This window comes from Bufo gargarizans, chromosome 3, assembly GCF_014858855.1.
Source record: "Bufo gargarizans isolate SCDJY-AF-19 chromosome 3, ASM1485885v1, whole genome shotgun sequence".
Taxonomy (NCBI): Eukaryota; Metazoa; Chordata; class Amphibia; order Anura; family Bufonidae; genus Bufo; species Bufo gargarizans.
In genome coordinates this window covers 485,276,230-485,302,315 of record NC_058082.1, presented here as the reverse complement: position 1 = coordinate 485,302,315, position 26,086 = coordinate 485,276,230, and the positions used below count along the sequence as shown (strand labels likewise).

Below are 26,086 nucleotides of genomic sequence, written 5' to 3'. Positions count from 1 at the left end.
ACTTACAAAAATTGCATCTAAATACAATATCTATGTGCCCAATGGTTATTAGTAATTCAATTCTATGCGATAACCTTGTGAAGGGTCCTCAGAACAGAAAAAAGCTCCTAGAGCCAGAATATGACAGCACAAATAAGGTTTAACTGTATGAAAATGTTCATTTGTGTTTTGCATAAATAGATTAGTAACATTCAGGTAGAAGAAGAACTTAGGACGGGTCTTACAAGGGAGGTCTAACTCCAACAATGAGCAGAACCTTCAATGCAATTCTCTTATGTAGGTTCCAGTGCTCCACAGCCACTGCTACGATGAGGCCTCCAACAAACAACATGTTAGTGTCCGTCAGGTACTGCATGCAAACCTAGGAAAAATAACATTGGTAGCTGTCACATTGTATTATGGACAAATAGGAGCATAGAACTGATTATAGAGTTATTGATTTACATCTCTGCTCTTTTTGTGCTCAGGAGTCCAGTGGGTGGTCTTACTCAATGGCAAGTGTTAGGGTCCATTCACACGTCCGTTTTTTCTTTCCTGATCTGTTCCGTTTTTTGCGGAACAGATCAGGACCAGATCTGGACCCATTCATTTTCAATGGGTCCTGGAAAAAATCGGACAGCACAATGTGTGCTGTCCGTTTCCGTTGTTCCGTTCCGCATGTCCGTTTAAATATAAAACATGTCCTATTCTTTTCCGCAAAATTCGGATCCTGGTACAATGCAAAGTCAATGGATCCGCAAAAAACTGAAGACATTCAGATGTCATTCCGTATGTCTTCCGTTTTTTGCGGAATCCGTTCCTGGAAACACATAGCAAATGTTTTTTTTCTTTTTTTCAAAGAAATCCAAACAACTTTATTTGATTATTGAAATGTATGCATGTTTCCGTTTTTTGCGGATCCGCAAAAAACGGATGACATACGGAAACATTTTCAGGAACAACGGATCCGCAAAAAACGGACCGAAATTCGGATTATAGAAAAATACTGACGTGTGAATGTAGCCTTACTTGAAGCTCCTGGAACCCAGTGCAAAATCTGTAATCTTTAACAGTGGCCGCTGGGTGTCTTTTTATGTTTAAAAGGAACCTGTCACATTGAACAGTGGTGTCTGAGTTGCTGGCACCATGTTACAGAGCAGGAGGAGCTGAGCAGATTTATATATAGATTTGTGGGGAAATCTGTATTTATTCATATAAATTCCTGCTCTTTCTGGACTTTGTAGTCCAGGAGGCAGTCATATCAGTGATTGACAGGTACCTCTGTATACACAGTCATAGAGGTCAGGCTGTCAGTCACCGATAGGACCGCCTCCGGGACTTCAAACCACTGAATGAGCAGAATTTAAATGAATAAATGACTCCTCCTGCTCTATAACATGGTGCCTGTAGCTTACATTGCATTTGCACGGTGACAGGTTCCCTTTAGAGGGTGCTTTGTGCCCTCTCAGGTACCACGGGCTGTGTGTAACCTCTAACCCTAAATCTCCTATAGCTGCACCCCTGTGAATTTATCGATAGGCCCAGGCATCTGCCTTGAATCTCCAGCAACGTATCTGTGTATCCACAATGTCCCAAGACCATGCCTGTACTGTAATACTGTGTCTGTCTAAATAACATAGTTGACCAAGAGGGTGGCTATCTGTCAATTCAGCACCGTAAAATAGACGCTTCTGTTGGCCCATGTAGGAGACCCGCATGACCAACATGGATGCTAAACATCAACAGGGATAACATGAATAGAATCATGGTCTCTATGGATGGCTCAGTTATGAGGCCTCTGCTGCAAGTACTGCTCAACAGACTTTGGGACAATCAGGGTTCTAGGTTCACTATGGCTGGTACAGTTCTGGGGACTCTGTGACTAGTACTACTAGTACTACTACTACTACTAGTTTGACACATCTTGAGGGTCAACATTATGGGTGATGTATGGCTAGTACTGTTATTGGGGTGTTTTCACTGTTACAGTCGCTATCATAAATCTCACCACATGCTGGAGTACTGTATATGCTTTGGCAGCATATCTTTAGGGATCATAATATTTTTTCTAGTCTCACCACTTTTTAGGGTCAGAAGGGAGTGAATGAAAGAAAAAAAAAAAGAAAAAATTCTGTCATTGTTTTTTGTGTTTCCTTTTTCTAGCTTTTGTTATAGATAACATAATAATTTAATTCTATGGGGCAATATGATTGTGGTGATATAGTTTTTATTTTAAGTTGAACTACTTTCACATTTATAAAAAAAAAAAGAAAAAAATCTGTCACCACATTCCAAGTCCCATAACTTTTTTTCCATTGACAGAGCTGTGTGAGGGCTTTCTTTTTTGGGCTAAGCCAGGCATCCTCAAACTGCGGCCCTCCAGCTGTTTTAAAACTACAACTCCCACAATGCCCTGCTGTAGGCTGATACCTGTAGGCTGTTTGGGCATGCTGGGAGTTGTAGTTTTGCAACAGCTGGAGGGCCGCAGTTTGAGGATGCCTGGGCTAAGCTTTCATTGGAACTATTTTGCATTACATACAACCTTTTGATCACTTTTTTAGGGCTCTTTCACACTAGCGTTGTCCGGATCCGGCGTGTACACGCCGGATCCGGAAAAACGCAAGTGAACTGAAAGCATTTGAAGACGGATCCGTCTTCAAAATGCGTTCAGTGTTACTATGGCAGCCAGGACGCTATTAAAGTCCTGGTTGCCATAGTAGGAGCGGGGAGCGGGGGAGCGGTATACTTACCGTCCGTGCGGCTCCCGGGGCGCTCCAGAATGACGTCAGAGCGCCCCATGCGCATGTATGACGTGCCATGTGATCACGTCATCCATGCGCGTGGGGCTCCCTGACGTCACTCTGGAGCGCCCCGGGAGCCGCACGGACGGTAAGTATGCTTCTCCCCCGCTCCGCACTACACTTTACCATGGCAGACAGGACTTTAGCGTCCCGGCAGCCATGGTAACCATTCAGAAAAAGCTAAACGTCGGATCCGGCAATGCGCCGAAACGACGTTTAGCTTAAGGCCGGATCCGGATCAATGCCTTTCAATGGGCATTCATTCCGGATCCGGCCTTGCGGCAAGTGTTCAGGATTTTTGGCCGGAGCAAAAAGCGCAGCATGCTGCGGTATTTTCTCCGGCCAAAAAACTTTCCAGTCCTGAACTGAAGACATCCTGATGCATCCTGAACGGATTTCTCTCCATTCAGAATGCATTAGGATAAAACTGATCAGGATTCTTCCGGCATAGAGCCCCGACGACGGAACTCTATGCCGGAAGAAAAGAACGCAGGTGTGAAAGAGCCCTTATTCAGTTTTTTTTCAGAGGTGGCAAAAACAAACAAACAAATAATTGCAATTCTCGCACAATGTATTAAAGTTTTTTTATGACATTCGCTGAGCAGAATAAATAACATGATAACTTTGGAATTCGGATTGTTACAGATACAGTGATACAGATTATATACATTATCTTTCCTTTTTTTCCAAGATAAAGGTCTTTGTAAGGAAAAACAAAATAGTGACAAGTGGTGACAGAGACTAGGGCGGTCACTTCTTGATTGATGAAGACCGTAGCAATGCCCCTGCCTTAAATCCGTGAACAAAAATTAATTTTGCTAATTTTTTGCAGTAAAAAGTGTCAGACCCCAAATTTGCAAAAAGCAAGGAAATCAGTAAGGGTACAGCTACATTGCGACATGTGTCACACCAAAGTCTCAATTATTTTTTTAGAATGATTGTCAATGGTCGACTTGGATGGATCTTTTGCTACTGTCGTGTCGCAGTATGTCGCCATGTAGACCTAGCCTAAAAGCACAGGCATAAAAGGCAGCTGTCGGAGAACTGTTTACCTGCTTTGACTCCAGAATGCCAAACATTGGGAACAACAGGACCGGCAGCAGAGCAGTGACCGAAAGGGGTATGACCTCAGTACACCAGTACACAGCCATGAGGATTATTGAGTAGGCACAACTGGCTTCCTGGATGGAGGAAAAGAAAAGGAAAATAATGATCCCAGCCTTTTAAACCATGTTATATATATTCATATACCTGGTAGCTAATTAAACATTTTAGTGGTTGGATTATAAAATGAAGGATAAGGCAGTAATGGTTGTTCGAAGGACAGGTACAGACAGGTGAAAAGGTGATCAGCCATTAGAGAGGACCTGTCTCCACAAAAGGCTGTGCAATCTGCAGACAGCATGTTATAGAGCAGGAGGAGCTGAGCAGATTGATATATAGTTTTGTGGAAAAAGATTCAGTAAAACTTGAATTTATACATTTAAATCTCTCTTCTTTGTGATTTAATTGTTTATGGGGGAAGTGTTAGGCTGAATGCATGCGGCCGTGGAACACAGACGTGAGCGGTCCGTGGTATCCCGGCCTGGCATCCTGCTGACAGCAGGAGCGCACGGCGCCATTGGTTGCTATGATGCAGTGCGCTTCATGCTGCTGCTGCTTTACAGTAATACACTGGTATGATCTATACTAGTGTATTACTGTAGTGCAGCGTCGGCATGAAGCGCACAGTGTCATAGCAACCAATGGCGCCGTGCGCTCCTGCTGTCAGCAGGATGCCAGGCCGGGATACCACGGACCGCTCAGGTCCATGTTCCACGGCCGCGTGCATTCGGCCTTATCAGGGGCTGACAGCTATCTCTGTATACTTAAGGCCTGTATTACACTGGCAAATATTTCGGCCGATAATCACTAACTAGTGTTCGCATGAATGCTCGTTAGCGATCATCTTGCAGTGTAATTCTGCCGGCGTTTGCCCAATGAACAAGCAAATGCTCATTCATCGGGCACTTCTGATCTTTAAGCATGCATTCGGCAGCTTCGCATTGAGCTGCTTAGGGGTTAATTAGGGATTTAAAAAAAATATACTCCCCTCATCCACTCGATTGCGGAGAGGCCGTCTGCTCCTGTCTTGACTGAAGGAAACCTGCCAAAGGACCTTGCGCTCCCAGCGTGATCATGTGGTGATGTCATCACACTCGTCGTAGGTCTTTTGGCAGGTTTTCTTCAATCAAGATGGGCGCGGACGGCCTCTCCGCGATCAAGTGAATGAGGTGAGCAGATTTTTTTTTACTTTCAGCCACCATTTTAGAAAAATCAATTGTTACCACTGAAGTGCAAGCAAATTTGACTTTGTTGCGAATTGAATTTTTCCTCGAAGTCCACTTTGAATACTTAGATTCACTCAACCCTAGTAATAATCAAAGACTTATTGAAAATCTGCAACATATCAGGAATGCAGAGCTGGCTTATTTCTATTTCAGCATGTTCCGTTCTTTAGGACACTTCCTCCTGACCACCTATGGTGCCTACATTAGACTGGTCCATTAGCATAACATTAAAGGAAATCTGTCACCAGGAAATTCTGTGTTAAACCAGGCAGAATGCCTGGTAAATGCAATGCCTCAGCTGAATGTAGCTTTCACATAGTGAACCTTAGCTTCATATTGGAGAAAAAGTACTTTTAATCCATATGAGAATGAGCAGTCAAGTGAACTTCGAGCAGGACCAAGCCAGTCAGTCCACCCTAGCTCCTCCCACTCTTTATTGATTGATAGGGCCAGGGAAGGTGACTATGCAGGAACATGACCCTGTCAATCAAGGAGAGGCAGTGTCTGGCAGAGAAGTCAGGAAGAGGAAGGTTGCACAGAGTGGCTAGGACCCGCCATCGGTGCACTTAACTGCTCATTTGCTTATTAATTAGAAGTACTTTTTGTCCAGAATGAAGCAATGGATTACTAACTTAAAGATATTGCATTTAGCTAATCTAGCCTGTACAATGAAATTGTGCCTGGTATAACAGTCGTTTTGTTGGTGACAGACTCCCTTTAAACAAAATATAGACCGGACATATCAACTTTTCAAGAAAATAGCCATTGTCAAATATATAATAGTCATACTATAGTTAAAACCTTGTTTGTGTAATGCAGGTGGCAGGTTTCCCAGCTAAAAATATAAGCAGATAAGTGATAAAATAGGTGTACCTAAATAAGACAGATCATCAATGGGACCTGTGTTGTGCAATAGTATTTCCTCAGATCAACTCACAACGCATTGTGTCCATGTATAATACAGGTAGCAGCCTTTACTATTATACATAATGTGGATAACAGGTGAAAATACGTAGGAGGCCTAGATCACTAATATATCAATATAAAGAATGTCTAAATGTCTAATTTATAAATAGAAAAAAACACCTAGATCACTCATGTAGAAATATATAAAATGCTTAGATCAGTAATCTATAAATATATAAAATGCTTAGATCAGTAATCTATAAATATATAAAATGCTTAGCTCAGTAATGTATAAATATATAGAAGGTCTAGATCATGATTGTATAAATATACAGGATATTCAGATCACTAATGTATAAATATAAAGAATGTATAATCTATAAATATAAAGAACACCTAGATTACTCATGTATAAATATATAAAATGCCTTATTCAGTAATGTATAAATATAAAGAATGTCTGAATGAATGTGTAACTATAAAGAACACCTAGATCACTCTTGTATAAATATATAGGACACCTAGATCACTAATGTATAGATATAAATAATGTCTAGATCACTTATTGTCACGGTTTGGTTCACTGTGACAGTTGTGGCCGTGTAGGCTGGCTGCATGCTCTCTTGTGTACTGGCTGCATGCTCTCTTGTGTACTGGCTGCAGGCTGACACCTGTGTATGCTGGTTGCTTGGGACTACGTGCTGGCTGCGGTGTAGTGTGTGAACTGTGGCCTGTGTTTGTGGATTCTGTGGTTCCTGTGACCGGTGCCTTGCTGGCTGGCTGTTTACGATTTGCGTACTGGCTGTGAGAGTTTCGATGTATGCTGGTTCTGCAATGTGTACTGGCTGCGGCCTTGTGTATGAACAGTGTCTGAATATGGATGATTTTCTGTTTGTCACTGTGACACTGGTTGTTTTTGCTCTGGCGTACTGGCTGCGGTGGACTCCGTTTATGCTGGTTGCCAGGGGCAATGTCCTGTACTGCAGCCTGTGTGTTCTGTTGTTCTGGTACTCCTGTTCTGATGGGGTTAACGTTCCATGATCTGTTTCTGGGTATAGTTTATCAGGTGCCCTCGTTAGGCAGCTTTATCTATCTGTGAGCTGTGGGGCTTGTGGTCAGTCTATCTTCTGCCTTGCTGGGTGTTGCACCTTGCTGCTCACCCAGGGGGTCAGTCTATCTTCTGTCCTGTTCCTTACTGGGTGTAGCCCCTTGCTGCTGACCCAGGTTTTTTTGTCATCTGCCCTTGTTTGTGGTGTCGCCTGGTTATGTGTTGTTGTTAATATTCTGTCCTTGTCTGTTCTTCTGTACCTGTCCTGAATGATGTTCATGTTGTTATCCTTGACCATGCTTTGCCTGATCTCCTGTACCTGTTCTCTGTCTGAATCCACTCTGTAGCCTAGCAGTGCTCCAACTGCATCTGATAGCTTGGCAGTGCCTAACTGCTTCTGACCATGCCTGTTCCATGTCCAGCCTGGCAGTGCCTTCTGCTTCTGATCTAGTCCTTTCCCTGTCTGTCCTGCAGTGCCTTACTGCTTCTGTTCCTGTCCCATGTGTGTCCTGCCTTCGTGAGAGGGTCCCTCGGTTCTTCAGAGGGAGGATCTCTTTTCTGTGTGCAGCTCTGCCTGAGACCTTGGGGTCCAGGCATCTTCTTCTGTGCTGGTACCTGTTTGTCTTGTTGTCTGTCCCATGTCCTGTGTTTGCTTAGGTTCCAGTTCTGTTGTCTGTTTCTGCTGGTTTTACCTTTGCAGGTAGGGGCCAAGTGTACCGGGACCTTCCTGGAGGTGCGACCAGTGAGGCCTCGGCCCAGTTCATCCCCACCACCAGGGGCTCTGTGAAGAACGGGGCTCACTGGCTCTCCTCTCTCTGGGTTTTGCCTCTGGTCTGCTGGTGAACCTGCATATATTGTACTGTCATGCTCTTTTATTACATATATAATAAAGTTCTCTGTTGGTCCTTGGTCTGTTTTTCATGACGTCCTGGAGGTCTGCCTTTGAGCCTCCAGCACGTGACATTCATGTATAAGTTTTATTTATTTTATGCAATATAGCGCTGACATATTCTGTAGCGCTTTACAGACATTTGCATCAAGCTGTCCCCAATAGGACTCACAATCTAAGTTCCCTATCAGTATGTCTTTGGAGTGTGGGAGGAAATGGAAGTACCCGGTGGGAACCAACGCAAACACAGGAAGAACATACAAACTTAATGCAAACTCCATGGATTTGAACCTAGGACACCAGCACTGCAAGCTACCAGGGCTAACCACTCAGCTATTATATAGAACACCTAGATCACTCATATATAGTTAAAACCAGAAGTTTACATACATTATATAAAAAGTCACATATGCATGTTTTTCTCAATATCTGACAGGAAATCAGAATAAACTTTTCCTGTTTTTGGTCAATTAGGATTACCATAATTATTATACCAGAATAATGAGAAAGAGAGAGAATGTTTTAAGGCATTTTTATTACTTTCTGCAATGTCAAAAGTTTACATACACTAAGATTACTATGCCTTTAAACAATTCTGGACTGCCCATATAATGATGTTGTGTGTTTGGAAGCTGGCAACATCTGAGTTAATTAGAGACACACCTGTGGATGTATTTAAATGCACACCTGAAACACACTGCTTCTTTGTGTAGCTTCATGTGAAAGTATAAAGAAATCAGCCAAGATATCAGGAAGAGAATTGTGGACTTGCACAAGTCTGGCTCAACCTTGGGTGCAATTTCAAGATACCTGAATCTGCCTCGTTCATCTGTACAAATTATACAAACAAGTAAAAAACAAGATGAGAATGTCCAGCCATCATATACCGCTCAGGAAGGACACAGGTTCTGTGTCCTAGAGATGAATGTACTTTGGTCCGACATGGGCATATCAACCCAAGAACAAACAGACCTCGCGAAGATGATGGCGGAAGCTGGTAAGATTGTGTCAATATCCACAGTGAAGCGAGTTCTGTATCAACATGGGCTGAAAGGCCACTCTGCCAGGAAGAAGCCATCACTCCAAAAGAAACATAAAAAAGCCAGAATAATGTTTGCAAATGCACACAGGAACAAAGACCTACATTTTTGGAGACACGTCTTGTGGTCTGATGAAAGATTGAGAAACTTTTTGGCCATAATGACCATCGTTAAGTTTGGAGGAAAAAAGGAGAAGCTTGGAAGCCTAAGAACACCATCCCAACTGTGAAACACGGGGGTGGCAGCATCATGTTGTGGGGTTGTTTTGCTGCAAGAGGGACTGGTAATAGATGGACTAATGTCTAAATATATAGAATACCTACCCTCACCTACTGTGTGTTTCCCCTTTCTCTTGTAGATTTTAAGCTCTCATGGTCAGGGTCCTCTTCCCCTCTGTACCAGTCTGTTTCTAAGTTCATGCACATTGTACTAGTGCCTTTTTATATTAAGTATGTACACCCCCTCTTAAATGTACAGCGTCACAGAATTAACCGCACATTCAAATGAATAATAATAATAATAATAGATCTCTAATGTCTAAATATATTGAACACCTAGACCAATCTACTAATGACCAATATTTAATAAAATGTCATCTTATTGACAACAACTTATAGAACTGTTCTATTACTTGTCTGGTGGTTACATAGACCTCATCATCTATGGTTACTGTTCTATAACTATACAGGATTTTGCTTTCAATATGTAATCTGATTGGCGGAGATGTGGGGTTCCAGACCCCCTACGATCATCTAGTGATGGCCTATCCTGTGGACAGTGGCGTACCTCCAATAGAGGCAGACCACGTAGCCGCTATGGGGCCCCTGGGGGAAGGGGGCCCGCAGTGGAGGATAGGCCCCACCCACTAATTACAGTTGTATAGCTACCTGTGAAAAGAGAATGTAAGATGTGGTGAAGGACCTTTGGTGATGTCATCAACCATGTGACCAGTGCAGGAAACCAAGGAATAGCAGAGCAGCAGAAGTCTGAAGGACTTTTGGTGATGTCATCATCATGTGACCAGTGCAGAGGACTGGTGAAAGCCCTGTGTGATGTCGCTGTGAGGGGGAGGAGCTTCTGTATGGTGCCTGCTGGAGGAGAGGTTAGTGGTGTCCAGGGATAACCCATATAACATCCTATAAAAGCTGGGAGTTGTAATTCTGTCTTGTCCATGCAATTTCAACTTATGCACTAGTAGTCTGGTAATGCTGGGAGTTGTAGTTCACTCATACTTCCTCTTTGTAATGTATACTGATGCACCATAATAAGTCTGCCGGGAGTTTTAGTTCTCTCCACTTTTACCTTTCTCTGTGTTGCCTCCTAATTTCCAATAATATCTGGTGATGATGAGACTTGTAGTCCCCTTGTCACTATTACAATGTTCTGCAGCTTCTGAGGTGTGTATTAGGCTTTGTTCACATCTGTTCTGGTGACGTTCGCTGTTCTACCTGTCATAGGAGCACAACAGCATAAATCACCCCAATTATGGATCTGGCACTTCATGGACGACAACACCTGATGGATCCCACTGACTATGATGAGCTCTAACGAGTTCCATCTGCCAGGTTATAAAATTGTGTCCAGCATTTATGATCTGATCTGTGAATGAGGCCCCAACACAGATGTGATCAAAGCCTTATATGTTCTCTAGCATCATTATGAGGTCCTGCAGTAGCTGAGGTGTGTGTTATGAGGTTCTGCAGCAGCTGCGGTGTGTATTAGGAGGTTCTGCAGCAGTTGAGGTGTGTATTATGAGGTTCTGCAGCAGCTGAGGTGTGTATTAGAAGGTTCTGCAGCAGCTGATGTGTGTATTAGGAAAGTCCTGCAGCAGCTTAGATATGTATTATGAAGCTCTGCAGCAGCTGAGGTGTGTATTATGAAGTTCTGCAGCAGCTAATGTGTGTATTATGAAGTTCTGCAGCAGCTGATGTGTGTATTATAAAGTTCTTCAGCAGCTGAGGTGTGTATTAGGAGGTTCTGCAGCAGCTGAGGTGCGTATTAGGAGGTTCTGCTGCAGTCAGACAAACATCAGTTGTGACTGGATTAAATCCTTTAGTTTTCTGAGTCTGCACTTTGTAAAATGTCCCTTTCCTGTCCCTCTGCCAGCATGCGTCACACTGTGACCTGACTGACCAGTCCGGACCTGACCTGATCGAGCAGTGTCACCAGTTAAGACTCCAGTCCAGCTCGGTGAAGATCTGCCCCAGGCCCTGACCACGCTCTGCCAGCAGCACAAACAGTTAGTCAGCATCGGGAAGGAGGTGAAGCAGGAGCAGGCACAGTCCATGGGGGAAGGATGGCACACTATATAAAAAGTAGCAGCAATGGGCACAGTCCATGGGGAAGGGTGACAACTATATAAGAAGTAGCAGCAGCAGGCACAGTTCATCGGTTAAGGCTAGGTAATCACTTGCGATCAGATTTCGGTATTCTGTTCCAGCATACCAGCAGAATTCCAGAATCGCCAGATCCAGCATATGCCAAACACTGCTGGCACAATCATGGGGTCATTTGAGATCCGGCATGCAGCAGTGTTTTGCCCTTTGTTTTTGCCAGAACCTGCAATGGAGGCTTCTACGGGAACCTCTGCAGCAGTTGTGCACGTACCCTAAGGGGTGCTCTGGGTCACTCACAAGGGGGCCCAATTCAGATTCTTGCCATGGGGCCCAGTGGTTTCTATGTACGCCCCTACCTGTGGATAGACCATCACTTACTAAATGCTGGACAACCCCTTTTAACTGGTCCTAACTTCTTATTTGACTCTTACCTAAAGCAATTTATAGCTAAGGGCACCATTTTCTTTTTTCTTTTTTCACCATCATGGTTCCTAGTTCTGTATATTTTCAAGGTAAGGAGAATTCTAAACAAAAACAAGTGGTAATGTAATATTAAGTCTACAGACCCGAAATGTCTGATGAGGATCCCTCCTCTGGGACTCACTTCTTTTGGAAGAACCAGAGAACCTGTTCTCCTCATTTGAGAGATGGCTGCTCTCCAGTGTCAACACGGACAAATAAGTGAAAAGTGAAATATTTGACATTATGAAATATGTTCTAACTACTAGGTTACTTGATTTCTTCAAAATACGAGTGGTTCCCAGCTCTGAATTTCACCATATGAAAGAAAAGTACATAACGTTGCGAAATCAACATCATGTACCTCTTGCCAAGTAAGATTCAAATGGCTAGGTTACATCTTTGTCTGTAAAACACAAGTAGTTTCCAGCTCTCGATTTGGACATTTCAAAGGTAAGTAAATAATTCAGTGAAATTGACATCATACTACTCTTCTGCCAAACGGCAAATTCCTGACACTTTTATCTTGTTCCGTGTGTCCTATACACTTCAACCTCTGAACAGGTAACATCAAGTTGATGAATAAAACAAACACCAGCGGCTCAACCTCTCACCTTAAATGGATAAGGTGCTGACCTAAAAAGGCCCACCCTCAGGCCAAAAGGGAAGTGAACAATATACAAAAATATAGGGGCACACTCAATTGGGAGTACTAAATCCACCAAGTGGATGTAATTTATTAAAACCCACACAATAGTTAAAATCCTAAAATGGCAACAATATATATACCATAAGTGCTACAACAAACACAAAACCACAGCGAATCCTATACTGGCTATATACTGGTTATACACTCCCTATCTTTATCCAGTATGGAGCTGCTTCTAAAATCGTCCAGCATGAGCAGATATCAGCCAGATGATAAAATCAACCTGCCAATGTGTTATATGCAGGTGGCTGTTACACTGTAGAGGACCATTGCACTGTAGAAGATCGTATCATAAATAAGTTCAGACTCCAGGTATAGTCCGATGCGTGTTTCTATTATATCAATAAGCAGTCACTGATCACTTCAGAACAGCCGCAACCGCTGCACCTTAGAGATGTACAACGAACAAATACATTTGTCCTCCCTGGCTGCCTTCGTCATTGTCCGTGTCCAGCCACATTAGCGGCGAGTAGCCTCGGTGGTCAGCTGCCGTTGTCAACCTATTCAGCGCTGCAGTCCCAGGCCCTATCTTTGTAGGTGCCGCCCTGCCCAGACACCTCCCCCACGGTTTCCTTCCAGTTCCGCAGCATGCCTTCCAGCCTGTTCCTGTAGCGCATTGTTTAACGCCCATCACGCGTTCCTTCCTGTGATTTAAGGGTTAAGCACATGTGACTTGTGCTGACCTTCTGACCAATCCCAGCAAATTAGTTTTTCCTCTGCCCAAAAGCAGAAATAGTACCCCCCTCACCTCCTGGATCCTGAGCAAGGTTTCTCAACTAGCTGAGCTGGTCCTCTCTGCTCTGGTCTGATGTGGGGCAATCTAATATATGCTTCAAGGCCTGTTTAGAAGACTGAGTATTGACTTATTGTGTTGATAACTAACAGCTGATAGCATGAGAGACTTTGTCTTTTTTGGATGGAAAGATCATTTGCATACTCGTAGGAGGATAGTCTTAGCTGTAAGAAGACTCTTTATTTGGGTGAAGCTCTTGCTCTCGCTTTCCTCAATTTGTACCCAAATAGAATTTCTTTACTGTGTAAATTTGCTCATGCCTACCCTTAAGCAAAGGGAGGCCATTTAAACCTCACTTTTGCATGGCCTCCTGATCAACAAGGTCAAAGAACAGATTTAGGCTACTTTCACACTGGCGTTGTGGTTTCCGTTTGTGAGATCCGTTCAGGGATCTCACAAGCGGTCCAAAACGGATCAGTTTTGCCCTTAATGCATTCTGAATGGATAAGGATCCGCTCAGAATGCTTCAGTTTGGCTCTGCTCCGTCTCCATTCCGCTTTAGAGGCGGACACCAAAACGCTGCTTGCAGCGTTTTGGTGTCCGTCTGACGAAACTGAGCCAAACAGATCCGTCCTGACACACAATGTAAGTCAATGGGAACGGATCTGTTTTCACCGACACAATATGACACAATAAAAAACGGATCCGTCCCCTATTGACTTTTGTTTTGGCTATGTTAAAGATAATGAACACAGTGAGACAAATGAGCAGGACGGCACTGCTTCAGCTTCCCCTCAAATCCCGGGATCACACTCTTCACTCTCTCCCAGCGGTGACACAGGGACCCGATCGACTTCGGTGGTGCTCAGTCTCAAACACAAAGTCCCCCACACAGTTAGAAGATACGAGACGGCACTCACCAAGAACGTCCAAACTTTACTCGGATAAAAGACATGCGTAGCAGGCAATCAAGGCGAGGTGCTCCACACAGACAACATGAGGCGACGGCCGTTTCGCATATGTTACGCTTTTTCTGGCCTCCTAATGTGATGACGTCAAGTGCGTCACCTTTAGAGAAGCGCCACCCCTACAGACATGCGCAGAGACGGTCTTACATAAACTGCATATAAAATACACAAGACATAGTCTAAAATACAGCAAATCAGCAGGATTTAGAGAAAAACACTTAAATCATTACTGTCATTCAGACCTAAGGGGCCCAAGGCCCTGGCTTTTATAATCCAGTTGGCTTCCTTTTGTAGAAGCTGAGTATGTCTATCTCCCCCTGTAGGAAGAAAGGGGACAATTTCTAGACCTGAGAATGTTAATACCCTGGGGTCGTCTCCTATGTACTTCTTTGACATGTTTAATTAAACGGGGACAACCTCTACCGAATGTCACTGATCCAAAGTGTTCCCTTATCCTTTTGAATAACGGTCTGATGGTTTTGCCTATATAGAAGCGACCACAGGGGCACATTATTAAGTACACTAGAAATTTGCTCCGACAAGTGATTAGATGATTAACCTTATGTTGTAACCCTCCAAAATAAACCACCCTATGCTGGGGGTTATAGCGACAGAATGAACAATTACCACATTTTCGATTGCCTTTAGGTACAAACTCCCTCAACCATCTATCTGGTCTTTTTTCTAAATACCAGCTTCTGACCAGCCTATCTTTCAATGTACGGCTCTGCCTAAACGCAATAATAGGTTTGTTCTGTGCCAAATCTTTCAAGGCTTCATCACCACTTAGTATATCCCAGTTCTGATATATAGTTTTTCGAATGGCATCCACCATTGGGCTATATTTGAATGAAAACATAAACCTTTGGGTTTTTGTGTTTCCAACCTCTCTATTGGGACTTTTTTTTACCCTTTAATAATGCATCATGGGTGAAAAGAGCAGCTTTTGACATTGCTTTATGGAGGTCCAGAAGGGGATAACCTCTCTTTAACAGATGTTTAGTAAGGTCAATAGCCTGGGATTTAAAATCCTCATCCCGGCCATTGATTCTCCTTAAAGGGGTTCTGCACTTTGTTTTAACTGATGATCTATCCTCTGTATAGATCATCAGCTTCTGATCGGCGGGGGTCCGACACCCAGGGCCCCGCCGATCAGCTGTTTGAAAAGGCAGCGGTGCTCCAGCAGCGCCGCGGCCTTCTCACTGTTTACCGCTGGCCGAGTGACGTCATGACTAGTATCAACTAGCGTGGGCGGGGCTAAGCTCTGTTCACTTGAATGGAGCTTAGCCCCGCCCAGGCTAGTTGATACTAGTCATGAAGTCAGTGGGCCGGCAGTAAACAGTGAGAAGGCCGCGGCGCTGCTGGAGCGCCGCTGCCTTCTCAAACAGCTGATCGGCGGGGGTCCCGGGTGTCGGACCAGCTGATCGGCGGGGGTCCCGGGTGTCGGACCCCTGCCGATCAGAAGCTGATGATCTATCCAGAGGATAGATCATCAGTTAAAACAAAGTGCAGAACCCCTTTAATCTTATCAGCTGTTTTAACACTTTGTGGGTGGAAGCTCTCATGGTGCAACAGTGAGTTGGTCGCCGTGGGTTTTCTGTATCCCCTGGTGACCAACTGATTATCCTCCACTCTCACCAGGACGTTGGGGAACTCCAACTTGTGGCCTCCAAATTTATATGTGAACTTCATATTCATATCATTCTTGGTATTGAGATAATCGACAAGCTCACTAAATTGGCACTCCGTGCCTGACCAAACAATGAACATATTGTCTATATAACATAAAAACTGTTGTATGTAGCGCAGATATGGATTAGCCAATGAATAGACAAATTTGTCTTCAAACCTAGCCAGAAAAAGATTGGCGACGATACATGCTACCGGGGTCCCCATTGCAGTACCATATTTTTGCTTATACCACTTATTATATACACCAACTTAACACATATGATACACCATTTGTCCCCTACATGGGCAAGATACAGACACAGACAGATTAAACTTAAAGCACATATTTGACTATGACTTATATATCATTAGCATTATGTTCTTTTGAATCTAAACCTTTGTAATGAAATATAATAATTCTATTGAAAGAGGACTTGTCATCGGGAGGCTGTACAAATGTCACCACTGGTGAGGACAGTTTAATAATCTCTTAAAGGAACTCTTAAGGTCACCGGTACACCTACAGTCGTCGTCAGCCAATTGCCCATTTGATTGTCGGCTGTTTCTCCTGACTGCCGCATGCACATACATGCTAAGCCTCATGTGTTTTCTATGAGAAGAGGGGAAAAGGAGATTGGCATTGAGATTCAACATGCCTGATCCTTCTCTCCCCTGACATAATCTGTTGAGGGAGAGTTGGGAGCCCCCACACACATTAGGTTGTTAATCATTCCCTCCAAAAGTGGCAGGTTCAGCTGACAGTAGTTAGAGGTATCAAAATAATAATGAATGAAGTTCCAGTACTGCAAAGTAATTGTTGTGTTGCTTGTCTCTTTATTCGTGGTAGCAAAATTACAGCTTGTGGATGTCACGGGTAGTACGGAGAAGGAAGGACAACCAAAGGGAACCACATCAAAACAACAACAGACTAGGCCTCAAACCTAGGGAAAAGAGGTCACCTCCTAGCAATCCCTGAATATCTCTCCCTAAGCTGCCAACATGTGCAAATCTCAAAGGTAGAAATGCACATGCACCGGAACCTGAGACTGCTGAAACACTGCACCAAACCCTCAGCTTAGGGAACAGGGAAAGAGGCAACCAGCTCCTTTCAAACTAAAGGAGCCAATGTCTCCCTGAGGCCTAGTCAAAACAGACACAACAGGAAAGGGAAAAGTTCTTAGCTTGAGAAGCAACTGGAACAGTAGAACCACCACACAAGCAGAGCACTCACAGAAGAACTATCAGCCGCAGGGAAACAAGTAAGAGGCGGAACATATAAAGAGCCACCTGACTGATAATGAGCAGCATCTGTGAAGGGGTGGAAACCTGTCAGCAGCAATGAAAACAAGAGAGATCTGTCAGATAGATTCCTGAGTCTTCTGTCTATCTGAACTTCTAAGATCTCTCCCAGGGCCGGCGGTGACAGTGGATCAAACCTCACACTCCAACACCATTTGACTCGTTTCAGACACTTAGTCCTTAGTCATAACTGTTATGACTAAGGACTGAGTGTCTGAAACGCGTCAACTGGTGTTGGAGTGTGAGGTTTGATGCACATGCTGTCATTTTGCTACCACGAATAAAGAGACAAGCAACACAACAATTACTTTGCAGTACTGGAACTTCATTTATTATTGTTTTGCTACCAAAGGACTCTTTTACATGTTTCGTGCACCAGGGGCTGATTGAATCTACAAAAGGTGAGCTGGAATTTTACTATGGAAGTTAGTTAGAGGTATATCTGGGCTTTTAAGGCATTATTTCAGCCATTTAACATGTACATATCACAATCCACGGTTGATAAATGTATGGAGCAGTGGTATGTACACTGCTGTTTCTATCCCTTCCATAGAGTTGTATGAAGAGGCAGAATGAGCAAATAGGTGATAACTGAATTCTTAAAATATATAGGCTGTTACACTATACTTTGTGATTTTTTTTCTCCAGACATTAAATGCTTTGTACTCCCTGAATTTACCAGTGCAGCAAAGTCTCCACTGTCAGTTCCATGGCAGTATTCTGACCATAAGGTCTGTCACTCACCCTTCTCCCATAGAAGTGTCACATAGTGTACACTAACTGAGCTCCATCCAGAGTCCGCAACATTTATATATGTCAGATGCATCATGTGGCAGAAGCGCAATAAAAACACATTATGAAATATTTGTAATCTATTTCCTGGCTATCTACAGGTATCTATTTTCTGACTATCTGTCTGTCTGCAGGGGTGGACTGGCCATAGACCCTACAGCGAAATTTCCCAGTTGGTCGATGCAGAGGGGGCCACCTGAACCCTCCTCATGGCTGCCAGACAGGTACATAACGATCTGATGCTCTTAGCATTAAAGGGGTTCTCCGAGTTATATTTATTGATGACCTATCCTCAGGATAGGTTATCAATATCAGATAGGCGGGGGTCCGACACCCGGCACCCCCGCCGATCAGCTGTTTGAAGAGAAGGTGCGCGTCATGCCAACGCTGCCTCCTCTTCACTGTTTACCTTCTCGCCGTTGCATCTGCAGCAGTGACAAGGTGTAATTACACCTAACTGTCCCATTCATTTCTATGGGACGGATCGCTCCGTATATGTATACACTTGTATAGGAGACATCCGTCCCTTTGAAGTTAATGGAGATGCAACGGCGAGAAGGTAAACAGTGAAGAGGAGGCAGCGTTGGCACGGCGCGCACCTTCTCTTAAACAGCTGATCGACTGGGGTGCCGGGTGTCGGACCCCCGCCAATCTGATATTGATGACCTATCCTGAGGATATGTCATCAATAAATATAACTCGGACAACCCCTTTAATTAATGCTAGAAGCATCAGGTAGTTGTGAACCTGGTTGGCGGCCGCAGGTGCCCTTCTGAATTCAACTGTATCATCATCCTCAGGAAGGTGATACAGATCGATTCTGTAGCAGGGGTGGAAATATTTTAGCTGTGGTATTTGGTTATATTAGGGTGGTATTTTGTGCTGTACTACAGTATTGCTGGCCTCACCTACTTCTGTTGTCCCTAATTAGTTGTGTTGTCCCTTCTTCATTTAGTTTGACCCTCCAACAACATGAGCAGTGGTGTACCTCTAATCGAAGCAGACCACACAGCTGCTATGGGGTCCGACCCTGCAGGAAATCCCCACCCACATATAAAGTTACATAGCTAACCTAGCTAGCTGTGCAGAAGGACCTGCGATGATGTCATCAGCATGTGATCAGGGCAGCCATACAGAGTACAGAATCAGTAGTTTTACAGCTGAAGGAGCTGTGATGATGTCATTGTCATGTGACCAGGGAAGGGAGACAGAGCTCAGCAGTGAAGAGGAAAATATAGTGAAACCTCTGTGTGTGCCTGAAGGAGAGGTGAGTGGTGTCATGGGAGAGCCCATAACATAATAAATACTGGGAGTTTTGTCCTACGGTATCCCCCTCCATGTAATGTTCACTGATTCCCTACAATAACAGTATGGACATGCTGGGAGTTGTAGTTCTCTCCTCTTATAATATCCACTGATGCTGTATAATAACAGTCTGGTTATGCTGAGGGTTGTAATTCTCTTCACTTATTTCCTTTCCCTGTAATGTCAACTTGTGTTCCATAATAACATCCTGGACATGCTGAGAGTTGTAGTTCTCTCCTCTTTTACCCATCCATGTATTGTCCACAAATTTTCACCTTTTTGCAATAGTTCAAGCAGTAGTTCAAGAGAAAAATCTACTAGAGTCATGTTTCCAGACTGGTTATTCCTAAATTGGTTAATCATAATGAATACACAATGTTTCTACTACGGTAATTTGCTTTGACCTTTCACTGACATTTTTTTTGTCAAATAGAATTTCAGAAATTGCAAATATTTGAACCTACATACAAAGGGACCTATATATCATTCAGCCTTGTTACAAAGAGCTATTTTAGATTTTTTTTTGTGTGAATATTATATAACAAATCATGTAGAAATCCTCATCTTGAGTATTGATGCATTAAGAAAACATTGGCAAGAAAGTGTTCATTTATATTTTTAATGGCTTTCAATGTATTTTGTGTCATGATATTATACTCAGGTTTAGATCTGCCATATCTGTAATACAGCAGAAGGTGAATATAAAATGCTTACTAAAAATGCACTTAAGGTGCTCAAATAATGTCTGCTGTTTGAGGTAACAATAAAACCATATTCTCATATTATATATTGTATGATTTTATATATATATATATATATATATATATATATATATATACATACCAAGAAGGAAAAGTCATGGAATTGTAGGATCAATAGACAGGTTAACAATTTGCAAATGATAGAAAAATTAAAACAAAATATTCTAAACATCTCAATATATTCAGTATAGAGTATGAGTGCCCCATGCAGAAATACAGCTACACACACTATACTCCTTGGCATGCCATGCCATCAGTGAGGTTATTAATGATAGTCTGAGGAATGTTCTGCTACATTGAATGAACTTGGGCTCACAAATGATCAAGATCCACTGCTGGCAGTTCCCTTTGGATCCCTTTGTAATTGCCGACCAATGAGATCCCAGATGTGCTCAATTAGAGACAAGTCCAGAAAAGTTGCAGACCATGGTAGCACATTTAGGCTACACAGGCTGCTCACAGTAGCACGAGCAACATGAGACCTGGAATTTTCCTGTTGAAAAATGGCCCTTAGGACACTTTGGAGAAATGACTATCTGGTTCCTAGACCAAATGTAATGCAGAGCTGTAAGTGTACCTGAAAGACTAGAGGGATCCAACTACTGTACATTATGTTACCCCACAACATAGGAGTAGGACTGGCATGACGTTCCCTTGTGGCTTCTTCATGGTGTTGCCCACATGTTCTCAAGACCAATTTCCAGCTATCATTGTGTCCGAGACAAAGTCGAAACTCATCACTGAAGACTATAGACTTCCATCTCAACCTCCATTGCTCTCTTACCTTGCACCATGATAGCCTTTGAGAGCAGTGGCGTGAGGTCAATGGGATGCCTGTAGCTAAATGTATGGCTTGTAGCCCAATGTTATACAAGCACCTTCTGATGGTCTGTATAGAAGTATTCTTATGCAAATCATGTCAAAATTAACCACCAAGGTGGTCTCAAACTTGGAAAGTGCTCTGGGTCTCATTGCTTTCATCTTGATAGATGCCATCTGACTTTTGCAATGACACTGGTGGCTGCACTGAAATCCGGTGCATGTGCAGTTCGCTCCCAGCCCCTACAGTGCAGCTAACAGTGATGTTGCCAAATGCGGCTAAGTTGCGCACTGTGTATAATGTTGCCATCCTATTTTATGAGCCCTTTAGCAGTACAAGAGAGCTGTCACCCCCCCCCCATATAATGATAAAGAGATGAATATTCGTATCTTCTATACAGCGTAGCTGACAAGTAAACTGCGGAAAACAATCAGTCTTTTGAGTCTGCTCTTTTGGCCAGTCTGAAAACTAGAATATTTCAGGAATTTTATGTTTATAGTAAAAAAATATATATATATTGAATTTTATAATTTTTGTAATTCTGTAACTGTTGTAATTGTCAGATATCATTTTCTTTGAAGGCTACGAACACCTTCATGGCTATTTTTTTCTCATTAAATTTAATTTATTTTTCCAATTGGTCTTTATTATAAATCTTCAACCGTTTTTGTTTTACAGGGTTATATTTCTGCAGAGGGTCTTGTTTGAAGTTTTACACTTAACTTGTCAGGTTTCTCACACTCTATTTATAGCCCGTATCTCTGAATTCCTGACAGCTCATAAACACTCGTAAGAGAGCATTTACACGAGCGAATGTAATTTCTGGCCTTCAAAACGTGGTTCTGCAAAATATGTGGGACATCCATGTGACAACCGTGTTGCATTTTTTTTTTCTTTGCTGACCCATTGACTTCAATGGGTCTGTGTTCCGCATTTATGGCCAAGAATAGGACATGTTCTATTTTTGTGGAATAGACATATGAATGCGGAAAGCACACGGAAGACATATATACATGTAAATATTCAATTATAGCTGAATTCTTATCAAACTGATAAGAATGTGGCTTACAATGTATTTGTAAAGTGTTCAGACCCTTCCACTTTCTTCACGTCTTCTTATGTTGTGGCCTTGTGGTAAAAAAATAAATAAATCAAGTTTTCCCCCAATATTCTACAATCAATACCCCATAATTACAAAGTGAAAACAGAGTGTCAGACATCTTTGCTAATTTATTAAAAAGGAAAACAAAATCTTGCATTGAAATAAGTATTCAGACCCTTTACTCAGGACTTAGTTTAAACACCTTTGGCAGTAATTACAGCCTCCAGTCTTCTTAGGTATGATGCCACAAAATTGGCACACCTGGATTTGGGGATTGTCTTCCATTTTCTCTACAGATCATCTGAAGCTTTGGCATGTTGCATGTGGACCATCAGTGGACAGTCATTTTCAGGTCTCTCCAGAGATTGGGTTCAACTCAGGGCTTTGGCTGGGCCATTCGAGGACATTCGCAGAGTTATCCCCGAGCCACTCCTATGTTGTCATGTGCTTAGGGTCATTGTTTGGAAGGTGAACCTTCAGCAGTCTGAGGTCCAGAAGTAAAGTGTCATAGCAAATGGTCGCTGAATGCTTATGTGCATACGATTTATTTATTTTTTATATACATTTGCAAACATTTCTAAAATTCTGTTTTCACTTTCTCATTATAGGGTATTGAGTGCTGATTAATGGGGGAAAACCTGTCTTTTATTTTAGCATAAGACTGCAACATAACAAAATGTGAAAAGAGTGAAAGGGTCTGAAGACTTTCCAAATGCAGTGTAAATGAGGGTTTTATGAGCTTTCAGGGGTTCACAGATAAGAGCTATACATTAAGCCATCAGAGCAGCAAACTGATGGGTTCAGTGTGAAAGCAAGATAGACTGAAACTAAACCCTGCTGAACATTTCTAATACAGACCAACTGAAAACATTTTAGCCCACAATGAGTAAAATGCAATGATAAAAAATGGTCCTTGAAAATGTTCATAACCTTTAAGGGTTTCACTTTAAATAAAGACTCACTCTATCACATATTACTTATTTGAATTGGTGTCTGGCTTCTCATCAAATCATGGTATAAAAAACTATCAAAAATCCATATGTACCCCAAATTTTTGCATACCTAACCTCCTAAAAAATGGTATAAACACAATCAAAAAGTCATTTGTGCCCCAAAATGGTACCAATAAAAACTACAGTCCATCCTGCAAAAAACATACAGCTATGTTGGCAGAAAAATAAAAATTTTAGTATATGGTGGTGCAAAATACAACAGATTTTTTAATAAAAAGTGATTTTATAATGCAAAGGAAGTAAAACATAAAATATATATATATATATATATATATATATATACTTGGTATCACCATAATCATATCGGCTTGCAGAATAAATTTAGCATATCACATATATACTGTATGGAGAACCACATAAAAAAATAAAAAAAACAATGACAGAATAGCAATTTTTGCCCAACTCACCTCCCAAAATATGGAATAAAAAATAATCAAAAAGTTATTTGTACCCCAAAATGGTACCAATAAAAAATACTGCTTCACCTTCAAAAAATTACTAAAGCTGTAGCACAGATCAGTCAATAAAAAAGTAACAGCTCTTAAAACCATTTTAGCAAATACCAGTTAGAAAATCCAGATGCCGCTCCTTCCCTTCTGAACCTTGCGGTGTTTCCATACAGCAGTTTACAAGCACAAATGGGGTGTTATTCAGGAAAAAATGCATGGCGTGCATTTTGAACAGTTACCCCTTTTGAAAATGAAACATTTGGGACTAAAACAACATTTTACTGGAAAAAATGCTTGTTTTTTTCACAGCCAAGTGTTTCTAAAAGCTTGTTAGGTCAAAGTGCTCCCTTCCTTAAGGTCTCTTCGAATGCGACATGGCACCTGAAAACCATTCCAGCAAAACATGCCCTCCAAAGCTATATTGCACTCCATACCAGGGTACTCTTTATACAGAAGAGACAGAGAAGGCAAGAAAGGAGGAGGAGTGGCCCTGTATGTGAAAGATAGCATTAAATCTAACCTAATACAAGTTGGTGAGGCCAACATAGAGTCAGTTTGGGTTACGTTGCAGTTTGCTAATCATGCAGTAACTCGTGTAGGTGTGATATATAGACCACCTGATCAAGTTAAAGAACTAGATGATCTACTAGTTGAAGAAATAGCTAAAATGACAATGAAAGGAGAAGTTATCATTATGGGAGATTTCAATCTTCCAGATATAAACTGGAAAACCAAAATAGCAAATTCTACCAGGAGTACAGATATTCTAAATTCCCTACTGGGGTTATCCCTACAACAAATGGTTGAGGAGCCAACCCGGAGGGAGGCCATTTTGGATTTGATATTCACAAATGGGGATTCGGTATATGATGTCATTGTAGGCGAAACCTTGGGATCTAGTGATCACCAGTCAGTGTGGTTTAATATAAGAACTGTGAAAGAGTCCCACCACACAAAAACAAAAGTTTTAGATTTTAGAAAAACAGACTTTTCAAAAATGAAATTAGTCATAAATGAGTCCTTATCAGACTGGAACGGATTACATGGAGTCCAGGAGAAATGGGACTACTTAAAAGGTGCATTATTGAAGGCAACAGAAAATTGCATTAGACTTGTCAGTAAAAGCAAAAAAAGGAAGAGACCGCTGTGGTACTCAGCAGAAGTGGCCCAAATCATAAAAAATAAAAAGCTAGCATTTTGTAATTATAAAAAAACCCAGAGCAATGAAGATAAGGAAATCTACAAGATTAGGCAGAAAGAGGCCAAGCAAGTTATAAGAACTTCTAAAGCGCAGGCAGAAGAAAAACTAGCTCAGTCTATGAAAAAAGGGGATAAGACATTCTTCAGATATATAAATGAAAAAAGGAAATTAAAACAAGGAATAACTAAATTAAAAATAAAGGACGAAAGGTATGTAGAAGAGAATAAAGGGCTAGCCGACTGCCTTAATGAATACTTCTGTTCAGTTTTTACAAAAGAAAAAGAAGGAGAAGGACCTCCACTAGAAAGGATGACTATTAAATCGTTTGATGCATGTGTCTTTACAGAGGAAGATGTTCTAAGTTTGCTGTCTAAAGTGAAGACAAATAAGTCACAGGGGCCTGATGAGATACACCCAAAATTATTAAAAGAGCTTAGTGGTGAGCTGGCAAAACCGTTAACAGATTTATTTAACCAATCATTAGTAACAGGAGTCGTCCCGGAAGATTGGAAATTGGCAAATGTCGTGCCCATTCACAAGAAAGGTAGTAGGGAGGAATCGAGCAACTATAGACCAGTGAGTCTGACATCAATAGTAGGCAAATTAATGGAAACCCTATTAAAGGATAGGATTGTGGAACATCTAAAATCCCATGGATTGCAAGATGAAAAACAGCATGGGTTTACTTCAGGGAGATCATGTCAAACAAATCTTATAGATTTTTTTGACTGGGTGACTAAAATAATAGACGGTGGAGGTGCAGTAGACATCGCATATCTAGATTTTAGTAAGGCTTTTGACACTGTCCCACATAGAAGACTTATCAATTAACTGCAGTCATTGAGCATGGACTCCCATATTGTTGAGTGGATTAGGCAGTGGCTGAGTGACAGACAACAGAGGGTTGTAGTCAATGGAGAACATTCAAAACAAGGTCATGTTACCAGTGGGATTCCACAGGGATCTGTACTGGGACCAATTTTGTTTAATATCTTCATAAGTGACATTGCAAAAGGCCTCGATGGTAAGGTTTGTCTTTTTGCTGATGACACAAAGATATGTAACAGGGTTGATGTTCCTGGAGGGAAACGCCAAATGGAAAAGGACTTAGGAAAACTAGAAGAATGGTCAGAACTCTGGCAACTGAAATTTAATGTGGATAAGTGCAAGATAATGCACCTAGGGCGTAAAAACCCAAGGGCAGAATATAGAATATTCGACACAGTCCTGACCTCAGTATCTGAGGAAAGGGATTTAGGAGTAATTATTTCAGAAGACTTAAAGGTGGGAAGACAATGTAATAAAGCAGCACGAAATGCAAGCAGAATGCTTGGATGTATAGGGAGAGGTATAAGCAGTAGAAAGAGTGAAGTGCTTATGCCGCTGTACAGATCACTAGTGAGACCTCACTTGGAGTATTGTGCGCAGTACTGGAGGCCATATCTCCAGTAGGATATAGATACTCTAGAGAGAGT

The 26,086-nt window shown here is 42.1% G+C and overlaps 1 protein-coding gene across 1 annotated transcript in view; it reads right to left on the bottom strand.

Moving 5' to 3' along the window:
- Positions 1-26,086, bottom strand: part of LOC122932452 (solute carrier family 13 member 5-like) — an 85,372-nt gene that overhangs the window by 32,857 nt on the left and 26,429 nt on the right. Inside the window, 2 exon segments of the mRNA XM_044286860.1 lie at positions 225-361; positions 3,833-3,961. Of these exon segments, the coding sequence (XP_044142795.1) occupies positions 225-361; positions 3,833-3,961 (266 nt within the window).